The sequence below is a fragment of the Diceros bicornis genome, chromosome 8 (assembly GCF_020826845.1).
Source record: "Diceros bicornis minor isolate mBicDic1 chromosome 8, mDicBic1.mat.cur, whole genome shotgun sequence".
Lineage (NCBI taxonomy): Eukaryota > Metazoa > Chordata > Mammalia > Perissodactyla > Rhinocerotidae > Diceros > Diceros bicornis.
Window position 1 is genome coordinate 55,087,074 of NC_080747.1, and position 17,438 is coordinate 55,104,511.

General features: G+C 35.7%; 1 protein-coding gene across 5 annotated transcripts; it reads right to left on the reverse strand.

The window, feature by feature from the left end:
• Positions 1-2,187: 2,187 nt before the first annotated feature.
• Positions 2,188-17,217, reverse strand: LOC131409329 (UDP-glucuronosyltransferase 2B31-like). Of its 5 annotated transcripts, XM_058546423.1 has the most exons (7): positions 16,942-17,217; positions 16,494-16,587; positions 14,721-14,869; positions 8,667-8,798; positions 6,595-6,682; positions 5,785-6,004; positions 2,188-2,467 (listed from the first exon to the last, which is right to left on the reverse strand). In XM_058546423.1, exons 1-7 carry the CDS (start codon positions 17,215-17,217, stop codon positions 2,188-2,190), a joined length of 1,239 nt encoding a protein of 412 aa, XP_058402406.1. The 5 variants fall into 5 exon arrangements, with proteins under 5 accessions (XP_058402406.1, XP_058402405.1, XP_058402403.1 ...); XM_058546422.1 differs by lacking the exon at positions 16,494-16,587 and having other exon boundaries at positions 16,746-17,217; XM_058546420.1 differs by having other exon boundaries at positions 16,494-17,217.
• Between the last annotated feature and the right edge of the window lie 221 nt (positions 17,218-17,438).

A 17,438-nucleotide genomic window follows, 5' to 3' on the forward strand; every position in this document is an offset into this window, starting at 1 on the left:
CTTATGCGTAGAAACTCTTTGCCGGACAGGCTGGCCTTAGGCTAGAGGGTGACACCTCAACCAGCCGCTCTGGCTCCTGCCTCAGCAGAAGAGCTACCACCAGCCTTTGCTTTAGGAACACAGCTCCTCCTCACGCTGGGCAACTTCAGCCTACCTTGACAGTACTTCCCTTCCTGGCAACCATGGTGGTCTGCGTCCTCTCAGATTCTTACGAATCATGCATTTTCCATGGGAGACAATTTAATGACAATTTATATTTCCCTAAAATAAGCGCCTTTTGCTGCTTTTGTATGTTATTGGCCATTTTTACTTCTGTGAGTTGCTGTTCACATCCTCCATCTATTTTCATATTGGACTGTTTGTCTTTCCGTTTGTGACTTGTAATATTTCGCACTATACTATGATTACCAACCTTTATCTGTTACACGTGTTACAGGATAGATTTGAGGAAAGTTAATTAAGCCTATATGCATGATTTAACAATATTATCTACTATGGCATTATATTATCTTTATAAAAAATGTGTCAGGGCCGGCCCAGTGGCGCAAGCGGTTAAGTGCATGTGCTCCACTGCAGCGCACAGTGTTCCCCAGTTCGGATCCCAGGCGTGCACTGACGCACCGCTTGGCAAGACATGCTGTGGCAGCGTCCCATATAAAGTGGAAGAAGTTGGGCACGGATGTTAGCCCACAGCCAGTCTTCCTCAGAAAAAGAGGAGGATTCGTAGATGTTAGCTCAGGGCCGATCTTCCTCACAAAAAAAAAAAAAAAAGTGGAAATTATCTAGAGCAGTCATATGGAAAAACTTGTGAGGAACTTTTCCTATAGATTGCCTAGCATCAAAGTTTTAATGTGTTTTTAAAATAAACCCATGGCTTATGCTGGAGAATGTTTGTTGTGAGACTTCGATGATGGAGTTCATGACCAATAAAGATAGATGTGTTTTCTCACCTGGACCACTTGGATCCTAAAGCGATTCCCTGATGTTTATGTCTTAGGAGGGCTGTGAGTCTCCTTGTGGTTCGATTTTCCTATTTTTCTAAAATTTAAATAATTTTTGTATTCTTTGCATCATTATTGATTATGACAGTCATAGTGTAACTTAGTTTAGGAAAATGATAATGTATTCTTTTTTTTTCCATGCTAATGGATTTAATGTTTCTGTATGAGACCAATGGAAGGGATGAGACAACAGACTTCTGAGGAAAAAGAGAAGGAATGAGACATGCTAATCTAGTATGGTTATATAGAACGAGAATCATGATTTCAAATTACCTTCAAAACATACATTGAACTGCTCAACATATCTATAAGTAGCTAAGTGATGTTGTTCCTTTTTTTGAAGAAGTGGACATATGTACACACATATTTGGAGAGAATGAAAATTCAATAGTTCCTTTAGAGAACAGACTCTATATTGTCGAACCTATAATTGGGACCTTACATCCATTATCAAAGGCTAAAATGAGAGTGAAAGCAACCAGGTGAATCTTTTTAAAGGGCTGTAAGGTAAAGAGAATAAGCTAGTAAAACCAAAGTCTTTCTTAAATAGCTCAATTGTATAATAGGAAGTAGGTAGCAGTTGTTATATTTCTAAATTGGTATACATTCCACTTGCAAAGGAGTTAAATTGGGTGGAGGCAAACATCTTGCCATGTCTCTAGGTAAGGAGTGATGCTGAGGCTGGATGCACATAAAAGCCAAGCAGCACTAGTGATCTCCCAAAAGGAAATGGAAGGGTGAGTCACTTTACACAATTCTAACTGTTGAACAGTTTCTTCAGCAAAAGATAAAACTACAAAATCTGCACCAACCTGCGGTTAAATTATTTCCAGCAAAATTTATATTGTGAATAGATTACTTAATGTTCTTGTGTCCATGCACAATGTTTGAAACACAGATAAGTTCAATATTTTTTTTTTGGTATAACTTTTTTATTAGAATAATAAATTTCAATATACCCCTATACTTTTATTTTTGTTTTATTTTTTCCCCTTTTTCTCTTTGGCATTATATATTTCTAACTCATAAACAGGTATAAATCACTTGAAAACAAATTTTGATCTGAGAAGCTAATTATGAAAGATTGCTTTGTCACAAGAGGACAAAACCTCATATCTTCTTCCTGCTGGAATTAACTAGAGGAGTCTCAGCTATGAGGCATAGCAGCTTCCGGCTTCCGATACAACTACTCCCTCTTTTCCTTCTTTGCTGTTTTAGCAAACATCTGGAAACACAACACACAAGATTTTGTGATGACAAATATAGCAGTTGCCACACAGGCCAGCAGGAACCCAAGCACATCCAAAGAGTTGTACTGGAACCAAGTGAGGTCATGCGAGGCTGGCCGAAGGTGTTTGGCTCCTTTGTGGCGCATGACAAACTCGATCCAGAAGACTGCTCGATCTAGAGGCTTCATTGGTTGATCATGTTGAATTCTTGATAATTTCATAGCATTCTCTTTATATCTAAAGGAGAAACGCAAAGATAGCAACATTGAAAGGAAGTTAATTTGCCTACGCATATCAATCCCATGAAAGTCTTTTGAAGTGTCATACATATGTTTCAAAATAAGTATCATAGAAGTGCAGAAGAAGTATATTTTTAATTGGGTTTTCATAAATAGCTTGGTTTTTACACTGGAATTTTCTGATGACATATTTTAAAAAGTGAAGATGAAGATAAGGTGAGAAAGTTAAATCTTTTCTAGCAGGGGACATGATAGGAGCCGTTTGAAGGACTATCAGCCAGAGGATGAATGCAATTTTAAGATGATCCCCTTGAAGTTTTTAAAGAGGAATTCTGTCATCTTGTGTAAAATGTATCCTAACCAGTCCCTGTGCTTCTCCCCTTCTCTTCATAACTCTACTGTCTATTTTCCATACAGTAGCCAGAATGATTTTTTTCAAACACATGTCGGATTATGACTCTTTGCTGCTTAAAATTTCCGTCTGGCATCTCATCCCATGCAGAATAAATTCTAAATCATCACTTTGGCCTCCGGACCTACATGCAGAGACCCCTGGCAACCTCCTCTCCAAGCATTTTGTCCCCAGCACACTCTGTTGTAGGCACATTGGCCTCGTAGCTGTTTGTTGAAGCTGCCAAATGTGTCCCCACTTCAGCACCTTTGCACTTCCTCTCCCCTCTGTCCCTGTCCTGGAGCGCCATTACCTGTGACACACCAAGGCTACATTCTAACCCGTGTTGGAGGCTTTGGCTTCAGAGTCACTTCGCAGAGAGGCATTTCCTGACCATACTAATAGTACTCTTAGGAATTGATTCTATATTTTCATTTTTTTCTATTTGATTTCTAGATTTTTAAATACAATACATTTTTTAAAAAATATTTTTTGTTTAAGTATAAATATATAAGAAATATGCACATATCCTAAATGAACAGCTCAAAATCATTCAGGTAGAAAATTGTCATGAAGTGAATATACCAATGTATCTGCTACCTACATATTGATATAGGATCCCACAAGCTACTAGAAGCTCTCCATTTCCCTGGACCTTTTAGCCACTAATCCCTTCTACAAATTAACTGCTATCATTACTTTTAACATCATAGATTAGTTTTTCTGGTTCATATATTGGAATCATATACTAATACTCATTAATTTTTCCCCTTTCTGTAGCAATTGTTGGTGAACTCCGTTGCTGTAGAGTATGCAATGTAAGAGAATACCACAGATTATCTCTTCATATCTGATCAATGAGCATGTGGATTGTTATTAATATTTTGGCCTTTTATACTAATGCTAATGTAAATATTCTTCTAAATGTCTTTTTGTTTACATAGTTATACATTTCTCTTGCATAATACCTAGAAGAGAATTGTTGAGAAGACAGTGCATGTATGATTATGATTTCTTTGTTGACTCTGAATTATTTAGAGATGTATTGCTTAATTTTCCAAATTTAGAGATTTTTTATTTATTTATTTATTTTTTTTGATAATTTCTCACTTAATTCTTGTCTGGTCAGATAATATGCTCGTTATAATTTGAAAATTTTCAAATACTAAGTCTTAGTTTTACCCCAGCAAGCATGGTCAATTTCATTCATTATTCTATATGATGTTGAAAAATGTGTTTTCACCATGGTTATATATATATTATGTATATACATATATATCTCAAATAGGTTACATTTTAATATTGTTCTACAAATCTTTCATGTACTTATTTATTTTGTCATATTTTTCTGTATTATAGAAAAAGGTCTTTAAAAACATCCTATTATGACCATAGATTTGAGTGTTTCATTTTCTCTCTTTTTCTACTTTTACTTTGTTTATTTAGAGGATTTATTAGTAGGTGTTACAAATTAATAATTTGTGTTGTTGTAAAAGACTAACTTATTTATCATTATAAATTATTTATCTTTTATTTTAGTAAGGTTTCTGGTCTACTGCGTCTGACAGTATAGCTGCATACATCTTTCTAGGGTTACGGTTGAAATAAATTTTTTCCTACATTTGTACTTACAATCTTCTTCTACTCTTCTATTTAAGCATATCTTATAAATAGCATAGATAGTTTTTAAATCCTTTCTGACAGTCTTTGTCTTTAAATGAGTTAGTCTGTTTAGATACTGTAAGTATTGACATCTTTATATATATTCACACGAAATCATATATAGCAATATTGATAGTAGCTAGACATGGAACAATCAAAATATCTATGAAGTGATAAATGGGTAAATAAAATGTGCTATGTCTTTATCATAGAATAATATTCAGCAATAGAAAAAAAGCCACAACAGGAAGAAAGTCAAAATATTATCCTGTGTCAAAGAAGCCAGTTGCCAAAGACCATATATTGTATGCTTCTGTGTATATGAAATGTCCAGAAAGGCTAATCTATAGAGACAGAAAGTTGATTAATAGTTGCTTGGCCAGGGTGGGCCCCATGGCTTAGCCGTTAAATGTGCGTGCTCTGCTACTGGCAGCCCAGGCCCAGATCCCGGCGAGCACTGACGCACCGCTTGTCCAGCCATGCTGAGGCGGCGTCTCACATACAACAACTAGCAGGCATACAACTATCTACTGGGGCTTTGGGGAGAAAAAAGGGAGAAAAAAAAGGAGGAGGATTGGCCATAGACGTTAGCTCAGGGCCGGTCTTCCTCAGCAAAAAGAGGAGGATTGGCAAGGATGTTACATCAGGGCTGATCTACTTCACAAAAAAAAAAAAAAAAAAAGGTTGCTTGGCCAGGGATGAATGGAAAGTGAGTCTAAGGCATGTTAGCTTTCTTTTGGTGGTGATAAAAATGCCCTAAGTTTATATTATTTTGATAATTTCATAGCTCTGTAAACATACTACATATATTTGAATTTATAACTTTAAAGTAAATAAATTTTATCTCATTATAAATCTGCTAAAATAATGAGAATAAAATAAATTTTTCATGTAGAGAGATTTATAGTTTCAGAGATGTTAGGTACTGACTTGCAAGAATTTATATTTTTCCTAGTTCATCATTATTTTCTTCTCTGGTTCTATTATACTTTTAAAAATGCGTCCTTCTTACAATTAACTATGAAACTTTATATTATTTGAGGAGAAAATTGTTGCACCAGTTGGTTACCCATTAAATCTATGAGGTTAAAATACAGCTTTGAAAAAAAATGTCTGGGTGAAAATAAAAGTGTATTTAAGAATGGTTAAATCATGTCAGTAATTTCATAATTAGCCTCATAAAAATGGAGTTAACTCATATTTGCCACTGGCAAAAGAACCTATCTGTAAATAGCATCTACTAAAAAAATTGTGATACTCACGATGGGTCATTAATGACGGTCTTCATTGCATTGAGCAAATCTGTACTTGACATTGTGTGGAAGTCCAGTCTAACAGCTGCTCCCTTGATCTTCATGCGAGCAATATTATCAGGTTGATCCCCAAACAAAGGAATGCCCACCATAGGGATCCCGTGGTAGATGGCCTCACAGACGCCATTGGCTCCACCGTGAGTTATGAAGGCTTTGGTTTTCAGATGACCTAGCATTGGGTGAATTTCAGCAACTTATTATGTATAAGACTTGGAATAAAATGAGAGTAGGGCAATATAAGACACTGAAAGAGGCATTGCATTCTAGATAACAGATTACTATACACATGAGACTACATTAAAATGTCTTTCAGAACTCAAAGGAATAAGCACCTAAGTCTGCTCTAGATGTAAGTGAAGGCTACATAGAAGATTGATGTATGATGTGAGACTTGAAAAATGAATAAAAGATTGCCATGTGGACTATACTGAAAGACATCATGCTAGATTATAAAAGAATGTGTAGGAAAAACAGGCGGAGGGCATACATTAGAATATATTCTCTTAATGACATAGTGAAGTCACTGAATCTGCCAGTAGCATTTCAAGGCAGCAGGAAGTTGAGGGTGGTGGTGCAGGAATCAGAGGAAGGAAAAGTTACACTTATCCTTTCCCCCAGGACTGGGAAATAAATATAAGAAAGTTAACTTTTATTTTTCAGATTTCCAATAATAAATGTTCAATAAATTTGTTTCTTCATGAAATATTACCATCTGGTTGGAGTTTCTCTCATTTCAGTATTTGTTTCCCAGAGTCTTACCAAGAAGGTCATTCTGTGGGATCCATTTATAGAGCCGAGTATTTGGCCCTAAGGTTTCTGGCTTCTTGCCATCAAATCTCCATATCACCTGTTAAAATAAAGAAAATACCTCTTCCCTGAGTCAAACTTAAGATATAGCATGTTAGAATCTAAATAGACTAAGAGGCATCTAGTTAAACCCATTCAGTATGACAGATGAGGAAATGAGGACAAGAGATGCTAAGTAACGAGAACTACTGAAACACTGATGTAATATGAATACTCATGTTTCATGTACTTATTTTATATTCAATCAAGTGTGGATGCAATCATGATGTTTCACACTTGGATTAGACAAATGACATTTTCAGTGACCAATTCAGGTGTGTAAAATGTTTTTAGGTAGTCATTATAATTCTAGTGCAAAAAAAATGCAAATTACTAATGATATAGTAATTTATTTAGCTATTTATTATACTAGCTCTCAGCTTCCAAATTTAACATTAGCCTGCTTATTTCTTTTTGAGTGTTGGGAGAAGCAGCTTCCTTATATGAGCTTGTTCCATAGGTTATTTTATTAGAGTTTTACATCTTTTGATTTACAGAAAGGGAAATGTATGCAATCAGCTATTTGTGAGAACAAAATAATTCTGATTATAAATAATTTATAATTAATTATAAATAATTTCTGCTTGGTATGTTTAGCTTTTGGTATATTACTAATTATTAATCATTACTTCCATGAAAAGTTTCATGTAGAAATTTTTTTACATGAATCCACAGTATTATCACTCTTGCTAGGTTTGACAATCCTTTAAATGTTGAAAAGAAGAGCCTCTGGGTATTTCATAAATAACAGCAAAGTTGTCAAAAAAAATGAATATCATGATGATGCTAAATTTTATTCAACTGACTGTTAACCCTTTAGGGATGCCCTCAAACACTGACACCATTAATTAATATGGTTTCTTATAGCCAAGCCGTTTCCAAGTCCAGTACAAAAATTAGGTACAGCTTTTGGAATTCCCAGGCAATCCTCATAAGCTAGACTCTAATTTACCAGAGTTAACATCTAATTTCAATGTGAGTCTTAAGGTAACTGTAGTTCTCAGCAAAGTAGCATAAATAATAAGCAGAAAGCTATATAAGTTAGGAGACTAAAAACTAGTCCAAAAATACCTGGAGACTCCAGGTATGTTCCATATATTGGAAATAATTCACTACCATATTTTATGGAGAAGGGGCATCTGAAACTTTCCCATGCTAGCCTTGCTTCTAGTTGACTACTTTTTATATTCTCTTCTCCATCTTCAATCAGGAGGAATTATTTTTCAGATGGATTATAAGCAGAGTCTTTGCAGGGCCACATTTTATAAAACACCTTAAGGGCTGACCCACCTCCACCCTTTCACTTATGTTTTCCTGTTTCAGACTTTAGCAGGGCCTAGACCACAAGAGCAGTTCTTTCTTTCTTTTTTTAGGGTAGGTATTTCTCTCTCTCTAAATCACAGTGGCTGGATAGGTACGTGGATGCAGCTTGGTGAGCCTTGGCCATCCTTTCTCTGTATAGCACCCTGAAAAGCACATTGAACAGACCTATTCTGAAATTGAGGGGAAGTAAAAGAGGCCTGGATTACCTGGCAAGCCTAAACTGCAGGATGCCTTTCAGACTGTTATCTTTTCTTGCTTAATATTATTGTTAAAATTTAACTCCTTTCTGAGAACATTGGTAGCATGTACAGTGCTCTCAGGAATCATGTAAGGGAAAGGAGCAAATGACAGAACAGAATCTGATGATATCCGTATGTGCCCGCAATATCATTATAATACCAAACTTCATGCTGTACCTCTTAAACATGTTTATTTCTGATCTCAATGTTAATGCCAAAGTTATTGTCAATCAAAAACACCCTCTGCACTGTTGGCAACTGCCATATAATATATACTTTGATTTTTATACCGTATCTGAGATAAATTGGACCTATCATAATACAGTGTAGTTTACGTTTCATGAACGAAATTTCTAATCAGACCCTTTTCAAAATTTGAAAGATGCATTAAATAGTTGCCCACCATAAGGTACTTCATCTAACCTTTTGTGGAATCTGGGCAAGAGCTGATGCAATCACATTGGCTCTTTCTTCTGTCATATTATTGACAATTGACCCCAGAGTAAACACCACAATACCGTTTTCTCCAGAGCTCTGGGCAAACTCTTCCATTTCCTGTGAAGAAATAATTTGTTCCATCACAAAAGAACAGCAACATAGCAAATACTATTGAGGGGATTGCTACAAACAACTCAGGAGAGAAAATCATCTATTAGCAAGAATTACTAGACTAGTGCCTGTTTATTTTTAATTGTGGTAAAATATATATAATATAAAATTTATCATCTTAACCATTCCTAAGTGTACAATTCAGTAGTATATACATTCTCATTGTTCTACAACCAATCTCCAGAACTTTTCGTCTTGCAAATTGAAACTATACCCATTACACAATAATTCCCTGACAACTGCCATTCTACTTTCCCTTTCTATGAATTTGACCAGTGTAGATAAGTTACTCAAGTGAATCATACAGTATTGTTCGTTTCATGAGTGGCCCATTTCACTTAGCATACCATCTTTAAGTTTTAGCCATGCTGTAGCGTGTTTAGAATTTCCTTCCATTTTAAGGCTGAGTAATATTTCATTGTGTGTAAATACCACATTTTTTTAAATTAATTCATCTGTCAATTGACACTTGGATTGCTTCCACATTTGGCTCTTGTGAATAGTGCTGCTATGAAGACGAGTATGCATATATGTCATCGGGATCCTAATGTCAATTATTTTGGATAAATACCCAGAAGTGGAATTGCTGGACCTTCTGGTACTTCTATTTTTAATTTTTTGAGGAACTTCCATCCTGTTTGCCTCAGTGGCTGTTTATAATAAATCTAATCCCTCATTTCCTTTGGAATGATACAATTGATATGAGATTGATTTCCTTTATTTTGTATATTTGTGCAGACGTGCGTGTGTGTGTGTGTCTGTGTGCATAATGAAGAAGCGAAATAGAAACAACGACTGGGTTAACGAAGAAATCAAAGAAGAAATCAAAAAATACCTGGAGACAAATGAAAGTGAAAATACGACATGCCAGAATTTATGGGATACAGCAAAAGCGGTTCTAAGAGGGAAGTTTATAGCGATACAGGCCTATCTCAACTAACAAGAAAAATCTCAAATAAACAATCTAACAATGCACCTAAAGGAACTGGAAAAAGAAGAACAAACAAATCCCCAAATCAGTAGAAGAAGGGAAATAATAAAAATGAGAGCAGAAATACATGAAATAGCCACCAAAAAAAATAGAAAAAATTAATAAAACCAAAAGATGGTTCTTTGAAAAGATCAACAAAATTGACAAACCTTTAGCTAGACTCACCTAAAAAAAAAAAAGAGAGAAACCACAAATAAGTAAAATCAGAAATGAAAGAGGAGACGTTACAACAGACACCTCAGAAATACAAAAGATTATAAGAAAATACTATGAAAAGCTATATGCCAACCAAGTCGACAATCTGGAAGAAATGCATAAATTCTTAGAATCATACAACCTTCCAAAACTGGATCAAGAAGAAGTAGAGAATTTGAATAGACCAATCACCAGTAAGGAGATCGAAACAGTAATCAAAAACCTCCCCAAAAATAAAAGTCAAGGACCAGACGGCTTCCCTGGTGAATTCTACCAAACAGTCAAGGAAGACCTAATACCTATCCTTCTCAAACTCTTCCAAAAAATTGAGGAGGGGGGGAAGCTCCCTAACTCATTCTACGAAGCTGACATTACCCTGATACCAAAACCAGACAAGGACAACACAAAAAAAAGAAAATTACAGGGGCCGGCCCGGTGGCGCAAGCGGTTAGGTGCGCGCACTCCGCTGCGGCGGCCCGGGGTTCGCTGGTTCGGATCCCGGGCGCACACCGACGCACTGCTTGGTAAGCCATGCTGTGGCGGCGTCCCATATAAAGTGGAGGAAGATGGGCACGGATGTTAGCCCAGGGCCGTCTTCCTCAGCAAAAAAAGAGGAGGATTGGCGGATGTTAGCTCAGGGCTGATCTCCTCACAAAAAAAAAAAAAAAAATCATTGAAAAAAAAAAAAAAAGAAAAGAAAATTACAGGCCATTATCACTGATGAACATCGATGGAAAAATCCTCAACAAAATACTAGCAAATCGCATACACAATACGTTAAAAAGATTATACACCATGATCAAGTGAGATTTATTCCAGGTATGCAAGGTTGGTGTAACATTTGCAAATCAATCAACGTGATACATCAAATTAATAAAATGAAGAATAAAAATCACATGATCATCTCAATAGATGCAGAGAAAGCATTTGAAAAGATACAGCATCCATTTATGATAAAAACTCTGAATAAAATGGGTATAGAAGGAAAGTACCTCAACATAATTAAGGCCATATATGAGAAACCCACAGCTGATATCATCCTCAATGGTGAAAAACTGAAAGCTATCCCTCTAAGAGCAGGAACCAGACAAGGATTCCCACTGTCACCACTCCTATTTAACGTAGTACTGGAAGTCCTAGCCAGAGCAATCAGGCAAGAGAAAGAAATAAAAGGGATCCAAATTGGAAAGGAAGAAGGGAAACTGTCACTATTTGTAGATGACATGATTTTATATATAGAAAGCCCTAAAGAATCCACCAGAAAACTTTTAGAAGTAATAAATGAATATGGTAAAGTTGCAGGATACAAAATCAACATACAAAAATCAGTTGCATTTCTGTACACTAACAAAGAAGTAGCAGAAAGAGAAATTAAGAAAACCACCCCATTTACAATTGCAACAAAAAGAATAAAATACCTAGGAATAGCTTAACCAAAGAGGTGAAAGATATGTACACTGAAAACTATAAAACATTTCTGAAAGAAATTGACGAAGACACAAAGAAATGGAAAGATATTCCGTGCTCCTGGATTGGTAGAATTAACATAGTTAAGATGTCCATACTTCCTAAAGCCATCTATAGATACAATGCAATCCCTATCAAGTTCCAACAACATTTTTTGCAGAAATAGAACAAAGAATCCTAAAATTTATATGGAACAACAAAAGACCCCGAATAGCTAAAGGAATCCTGAGAAAAAAGAACAAAGCTGGAGGTATCACACTCCCTGATTTCAAAATATACTTCAAAGCTATAGTAACCAAACAGCATGGTACTGGCACAAAAACAGACACACAGATCAATGGAATAGAATCGAAAGCCCAGAAATAAACCCACACATCTATGGATAGTTAATCTTTGACAAAGGAGCCAAGAACATACAATGGGGAAAAGAAAGTCTCTTCAACAAATGGTGTTGGGAAAACTGGATAGCCATATGCAAAAAATTGAAAGTAGACCCTTACCTTACACCATCCACAAAAATTAACTCCCAATGGATTAAAGACTTGAATGTAAGACCTGAAACTGTCAAACTTCTAGAAGAAAACATAGGCAGTAAGCTCTTTGACATCGGTTTTAGCAACATCTTTTCAAACACCGTGTCTCTCCGGGCAAGAGAAACAATAGAAAAAATAAACAAATGGGACTACATCAAACTAAAAATCTTCTGCACAGCAAAGGAAACCATCAACAAAACGAAAAGACAACCTAACAATTGGGAGAAGATATTTGCAAACCATACATCTGATAAGGGCTTAATCTCCAAAATATGTAAAGAACTCATGCATCTCAACAACCAAAAAACTAAGAACCCAATTAAAAAATGGGCAAAAGACCTGAACAGACATTTCTCCAAAGAAGATATACAGATGGCCAATAGACACATGAAAAGATGTTCAAAATCACTAACTATCAGGGAAATGCAAATCAAAACTACAATGAGATATCACCTCACGCCCGTCAGAATGGCTATAATTAACAAGACAGGAAACAACCTGTGTTGGAGAGGATGTGAAGAGAAGGGAACTCTAATACACTGCTGGTAGGAGTGCAAACTGGTGCAGCCACTATGGAAAACAGTATGGAGATTCCTCAAAAAATCAAGGATAGGACTACCATATGATCCAGCTATTCCACTGCTGGGTATTTATCCAAAGAACTTGAAAACACCAATTTGAAAAGGTACATGCACCCCTGTGTTCATTGCAGCATTATTCACAATAGCCAAGACTTGGATGCAACCAATCCAAGGATGCAACCTAAGTTGTATCAAGGGACGAATGGATAAAGAAGTTATGGTATATATACACAATGGAATACTACTCAGCCATAAGGAACGATGAGATCCAGCCATTTGTGACAAAATGGATGGACATTGAGGGTATAATGCAAAGTGAAATAAGTCAGAGGGAGAAGGTGAAATACCGTATGATTTCCTTCATTAAGTAGTAGATAATAACAACAATAAACAAACACATAGGGAAAGAGATTGGCTTGGTGTTTACCGGAGGGGAAGGGGGGAGGGAAGAGGGTGAAAGGGATAATTCGGTAATGTGTGTGGTGATTGGTTGTAATTAGTATTTTGGTGGTGATCATGATGTAATCTATGCAGAAATAGAAGTATAATGATGTACACCTGAAATTTTTACAATGTTATAAACCAATGTTACTCCAATAAACAAAAAATTAAAAAAAAGAAGCGAAATAGAGCCAGTACACAGTAGTGCAGAGTAAATACTCTTAGAAAGTATTATACCTAGACTCTGAATTTACACTGTTATTAATTACTAATGTAGATTCTTAGAAGGAGACCACAGAGCAGAATCTTGACTCACCTTTGATTCTTTATCATTGTAACTCTACTAAATCACTTGTGTTTTTTCCGTTCAAATTTTCTGGAGAATTATTTTAGTTTACTCATTAGTATTTTATTTCTCTGGCTATGAGTACTAAGAAATAGTTTGTTATGATTGGGATGACTTTACATCTTTTTTCTCTCAGCTCTATAATAATTTTCCATATGTCCCAAGCTCCCTGCCAAATCACTCTTTAAATGCTGGAGAATTGCTGTCATTCATGAGTCTGGTATTACTGTTTGCAGTTTCCATGAAATAGCCCTAAGATTCCTATCTATAATCCAGAAATATACATACATATTATTTGTTTGAGTGACCATATTTCTGGTTGTTTTACGTATGATAACTTTTGCCCTGAATCTTATTATAAAATGGATGTCCTAGCAGAATGTGCTATGTGTAACTGGCTGTGAAGAGCCGTCATCATCACCTGACTGAGTTCCCCAGGGAGCAGCTGCCCCACGCTGGGAGTGGTAGAGCAAGACTTTCTACAGCAGAGATCTGGTCACCCTCCTGCCTGGAATTGTTTCAGAATTATTCTGACTTGTTGTCCCATATTCTTGCCAATTTAAAATCAATTTATTACATTCTGTACTGGAATATTTCCTTATTGCTCAGTGTAGATTCTTATCAAAGAAAAAAAACAAATCCCAAAAACCAAACAAAGAAAAGAAATGTAAAAGAGCCAAAAGTTTCCCGGATATCTCCTCGAAACTCCCTACATATCCTTTGTGTTTTCAGTCCTTCTGTTTTAATTTCATTATTTGTTCTTTTCTCTGTGGAAAATAATGATGTAACTCTTCCAATATAAAGAGTAGACTTTCTGATCCTAATCCTTGTTGTTCGATGATCCCCGCTGGATGTTCTCTAGTCTTGTGGAACTTCCTTATTATTATACTTTTCACACAGTTTTAATTGCATGCTTATGTTCCATCTTTCTAAGTAGAATGTTAGGTGTTGGGGGTGTTATATTGTGTCTACACCGCCTCTCTGTGTATCCAGCACTTATCTGTAGACTATGCTAGTCACTTTAAGAATATTCTTTAAATGAGTGACGGATAATTTCTTATGTGTTGGGTAATGAGGTGTTTATTTAACTGACCCTATTCCCAAAGTCTTCCAGGTATAATGCTTTGTTTTGTAAGGACAATGAAATTCAAATTCTTTTAGTGCTATTGGAATATATGAGTTTTTAATTGGCAGGTCATTTTATCCAGCTTCCCATATCACTCTCACTGTAATAAAACATTCTAAATGAAGAACACAGAATCATTTCTATTGGAAATGCAAAGTAAACAAGCCAAACAAACAGGAACAGGTCACCTTAGGCAGGGGTTTGGCAGGTTTGCAGTGATATCCTCCAATATATTTGAAATGTGGTAACAATGGGCGAGGAAATTCAAAATCCCAATAGTTTCGAATGAGCCACATTTCAGCTTTCCTCATTAACTCAGATAATGTAGTGGGTCTTCCTGAAGGGAAAAAAGCAAAGAAACGTAGAGGAAATGAGAGTATTGTAAAGTGAAAATACCAGGTAATTTTCTGAAGGGAGCTTGGAATGACATAACCAAAGCTGTTTAAAAGTATCTGTGGTTTCATGATACAAATATGTGTGTGTATATATATAATATACGTTTTATATATGTTATTTATATATAAATGAGAAAATGTAAGACACTTGCATCTCTAACATCACATCAGTGCATTCACAATCATAAACAATTTTTAAAACTAAGCCACTAAAGAATTAAACATGCATTTGTTTACTCTGTAAAGCTGCAACAGTAATTGATGCAAATGTAAACAATGATTTCAACTGCTCAATCAATCAACTCTACCATATCCATGGAAACACCTCTCCCTATAGTACTCAGTCAAGTTTCTACAATTTAGCAAGCTATTCCTTTGATCCTATATTTTCCAGATAAACTGTAAGTTTTTGGGAAGTATGGCTACTCTTGCATTTGTTTCATCTTAGGAGCATAATAATATTTGCATATTGAATAAATGTTGTTGCAAAAAACAGCTAGAAATTATTAATAAATAGCGGAAATAGATGTGCTCACCCTTAAATTTGGCTCGTTTTATCTTTAATAGAGAGACATTGTTTTTAAAAAATGTAGACTAGTAACTTGTATGTCCACCTCCTGACAATATTTTGGGCCTTTAAAACAGATGATTTGTAAGTCCTTTGTGAAGGAAAATGTGATCATTAGAAACTCAAATTATAGTTTCATGTGTCTGAGAGAGAGCTATTATATCTTTCATTTGTGAAGGAATCTTTCAGGTCATATGGCAAAATAGATGATTTTTTAAAAGAATCTCAACCAAACAAGGAGAAGCAATTTCCTCAAGGCTCCCTAAACTGTTGTATTAGAAATACGTAACTCATCAACGTATGTGTCTTCTTTGATCAAGATATTTAGTGAAATCTCTAATGACTTTTATTGAAAACAGAAAAAAAATGATACTAAAATTGATGTGTAGGCTGAATAGGCAGAGCACAGAGGATTTTTAGGGTAGTGAAACTACGCTGTATCATATTGTAATGGTGGACATATGACAACATAACTCTGTTCAAATTCATAGAATGTACAACACCGAGAGAACCTTAATATAAAATATGGACTTTGGATGATAATGGTGTGTCAATATAGTTTCATCAGTTGTAACAAATATAGTTCTCTGGTGGTGGAGGTTGATAATAAGGAAAACAAGGTATGAGTGGGGTCAGGGTGTATATGGAAAATCTCTACTCAATATTGTTGTGAACCTAAAACTCCTCTATGCAAGAAAGCCTATTACAAACAAACAAATAAACAAGAGTGGATATGTGGTTACTCAACGAACTCTTAGTTCTTTAATTTTTAGTCTATGATTTCCTGGAGTGTCCTGTACTATGATGGGGCCCAGGGTTCTAACTGACCCTATAGTTTAAGTGTTTCCATAATATTTGTGAGTTTGAGAGATCATTTTGTATTTTTATCTAAACGTTTTACTTATGAAAGACAAATCCCTCTGACTTTATACAAACTTACCTTCCAAGGCACTAGAAAAGTTAGGATTTCAAGCTACTCACTAAAAAACATGACTTACCTAGTACTTCGGTGTAAAACTGATCCCACCTCTTCTCATTAAATATTTGGAACCAAAAGTCACAATAAAGCACATATATCATATTTTTTACCCTCTCCATGAATGTCATTTGATCACTTAATTCTGACATAACAACAGGTACATAGGATGGAGGGAATGGGAGTCCTCCACTGTACTTTTCAATGTTATGGCCTGGAGTGAAGCGGAGACTGTACACTAAAGGTATTTTCAGTATCTCAGCCAGGAGCTCACCACAGGGTCCAATGGGGTCAGAGAGAATGAGATCAAACCTTGATTCCCGTAGTTTTGTTATAAGTTTCTTGTTCAAAACTGCATCTTTACAGAGCTTTTGAATATAATCAGAATATTCCCAGAAGAGTTCTTGCACTACCGGAAAATATGTCCACATTGTACGTTTTGGCATATGATATATCCATTTGTCGATCACTTTTCGGATCAAAACCTCAAAATCATGTTTTGATAAAGACGTAGGATAAATCTCAAATTTAATAGCAGATGGTTTGTTGGGATCAACAAGAATGGAAGCTGAAGATGTCAGAACACTCACTTCATGACCTCTCTGGACAAGCTCATCCAGGATTATCTTCATATTGATCCAATGGCTATATTCTGTGGGCCACACCAGCACCTTTCCGCCACTTCCAGGGCTAAAGTAACAACCCAGCTGTAGCAGCAGCAGGACTGAAATCCATTTCCTAGACATTTTGGTGAATGCTCTGCTTCTTTTCAAATTGCTGATCCTTTCTACTGCTGCTTATGCTTATACTCAAGGAGAAATCAATCAGGAAGTTAAAATATAACTGCCACACCTCAAAGTAAATATATTATATGACCAGTCAGAGCATTTTGTTAGCAAGTGGAATAAACAAAAAGTAGATGACCACATTTATGTACAAATGTGTTTAATGTCTGTTTCAAGATTAA